Source organism: Anneissia japonica, unplaced genomic scaffold (genome assembly GCF_011630105.1).
Source record: "Anneissia japonica isolate Jap-2015-1 unplaced genomic scaffold, ASM1163010v1 scaffold8759_len96035_cov96, whole genome shotgun sequence".
Classification (NCBI taxonomy): domain Eukaryota; kingdom Metazoa; phylum Echinodermata; class Crinoidea; order Comatulida; family Comatulidae; genus Anneissia; species Anneissia japonica.
The window spans coordinates 54279-56662 of record NW_022744597.1 but is presented as its reverse complement, the minus strand read 5'-3'; the positions used below and the strand labels follow the sequence as shown (position 1 = coordinate 56662).

Below are 2384 nucleotides of genomic sequence, written 5' to 3'. Positions count from 1 at the left end.
AATGCTTAGGAAGACTGGCGCTTGCTAATAGTAAAGGTCTCCCAACAACATAACCAAAACGGATATCAATGAAAATACAACATTTGATATACTGTATTTAAGAACATGCGATGTGATTTATAAAGCATATTGTGATGATACATAATTTAAAAAAAATAATAATTGTACAGAAGTAGAATTATTTAAAATACCTTAATATCTGTTTTAGTATCATTTTTTTTCTGCTACTCTCCATGAACACCATCCAGCTGCTCTTTCCTTTATGTTCAAATTGATTATCTCCATGATGTATTTTGTCAGCTCGCTTGTATCTTGTTTAAAATTAAAAATAAAAAGTTATTATTGCCATTTTTTTTTCATTAAAAAATTATAACAAACATTAGACATTAATAATACCACCAAACTTCAGATACTAAAAAAAAAGAAATTTCAAAGTATAATAATAATAATAATAATAATAATAATAATAATCATTAAATATGTTTAGACATTTTAAAATTACAAGATAAATGTTCTTATAAAACTTGGGGTCTGAATAATCCTAAAAAATATGTCTATAGCGAATAGACTAGGCCTAGCGTAGGCCTACTTTCACGTGAGAGCATACCGCGTATACTTAAAAAATTTAAATACCCTCCGGGCCAAACGTTGTTTACTTTCACCTAAGCCCAGGCGGCAGCTTACCCTCCCGTAGCGTACGCTATTTTTAGGGAGCCTAAACCTAGTTTTGCCTATGGAAGACTGCTAGAAACATTTGAATTATGTTTTAAAAACATATTAGTTATCTTGTCTGTGTTATTTATTACGCCATAAACGTCTAAAAGGTAGACATGCTAGGCCTGCCTAGGGTAAACACGTGTATTTTAAAGGCCAGACACGGCCATTTTTTAAACTTAAATAAAATTTTTACCGGAACAGTTGTCAGAGAGATTTTTGGAGAATAATGCAGAAGTCAAATAGTAATAACATGGAGCAAGTGGCAATATTTCAAAAATTTGTAAAAATTATTTATAGCCATGTACATTTTTACATTCAAGATTTTCTTAAGTTTTGGGTGAAAAACATGGAATAAATTCAAATACTCACACGTAAAATCAGGAGCCATGACATCGTACCTATGTTATACTACGGAACTGCTTAGCACTTCTTCGATAATATCATGAATATTCATTATTTTTTTTAATTTTAAAGCTGTTGGTTGGTCATTTAAAAACCCATATATGGAGAATAATGAAAATATCGCTTCCGCGTTAGCGCCCCCAGCTACGAGAATATCTAAAATGTATAATAGTAACCAACAGAGGGCTCACTACTTATTGTCTATATTAATAAACCGTTCTCACGGCGGGGAGTGTTGTCCATAGCGAGCTCTATCTTTGACCCAATGGGATTCATAGCCCCGTTACAATACTGTACTAGGAAAGTTGCTCCTACGAGAAATAATGACAGAAATGAAAGGCGAACACAACTCTCCTCAGGATGTGTGGGACCGATACCTTCCTAAATGGAACCAATGGCTAGAGTCACTCAATCATCTTAAAAATGTAAACGTGAAAAGATGCTACCGGCCACCAGATTTTGGCGTCGTCAAAGGCAAGGAAATACATATATTCTCCGACGCCAGCAACCTTGCCATTGGAGCTGTGGCTTATTTGCGACAAGTAAACGAGCACAACCAACCCTACGTCTCTTTTTTGCTGGCCAAGGCGAAGGTAACGCCAACACATGCTGTATTCATACCACGACTGGAACTTTGTGCAGCAGTACTAGCTACCACCCTTGTACGGACAATTTGCTCCGAACTTGGCAGCCGAATAATATTAGATAGTACCACTTTTTACACAGACAGTAAAGTGGTACTAGGATACATATCCAACGAGTCAAAACGATTTCACACTTACGTCGCAAATCGAGTGAACAAAATACACGACACCTTGTTAAAACCACATCAGGGGCACCACGTACCTACAGACGAGAATCCTGCCAACATAGCTTCACGTTCTGTGCCAGCTAGTCATCTCAATGCTACAATTTGGTTCAAAGGACCAACGTTTCTTTGGCAGAAGAACTACTTGTCAGAATCCAGAGAAAAACCTCACCCGAACCCGCAGTATCTACTCTTTGAAAGTGATCCAGAATTACGTACAAGACAACGTAAATTCTACAAACTTATCAGCTACTCACATAACGAAGTCTAATTTAGGCTGCGAACGTTTTTCACGCTTCTCTACATGGATATATCACTCAAAAGAGCTATTGCAATGTTAATTGTCAAAGCACAGACCGTCAAATCAGAAAAACATAACCCAAATCCTAAACCGGTGGGCATTGAAGAACTTCGACGTGCTGAGATATCCATTGTCACCACAGTACAGAAAGATCAA

At 36.5% G+C, this 2384-nt stretch overlaps 1 protein-coding gene across 1 annotated transcript; it reads left to right on the top strand.

The window, feature by feature from the left end:
* The first annotated feature begins 1442 nt into the window (after positions 1 to 1442).
* LOC117119680 lies at positions 1443 to 2198 on the top strand. Its single transcript, XM_033264519.1, has one exon. The coding sequence runs from the start codon at positions 1443 to 1445 to the stop codon at positions 2196 to 2198; it is 756 nt and encodes a 251-aa protein (XP_033120410.1).
* Positions 2199 to 2384: the final 186 nt, after the last annotated feature.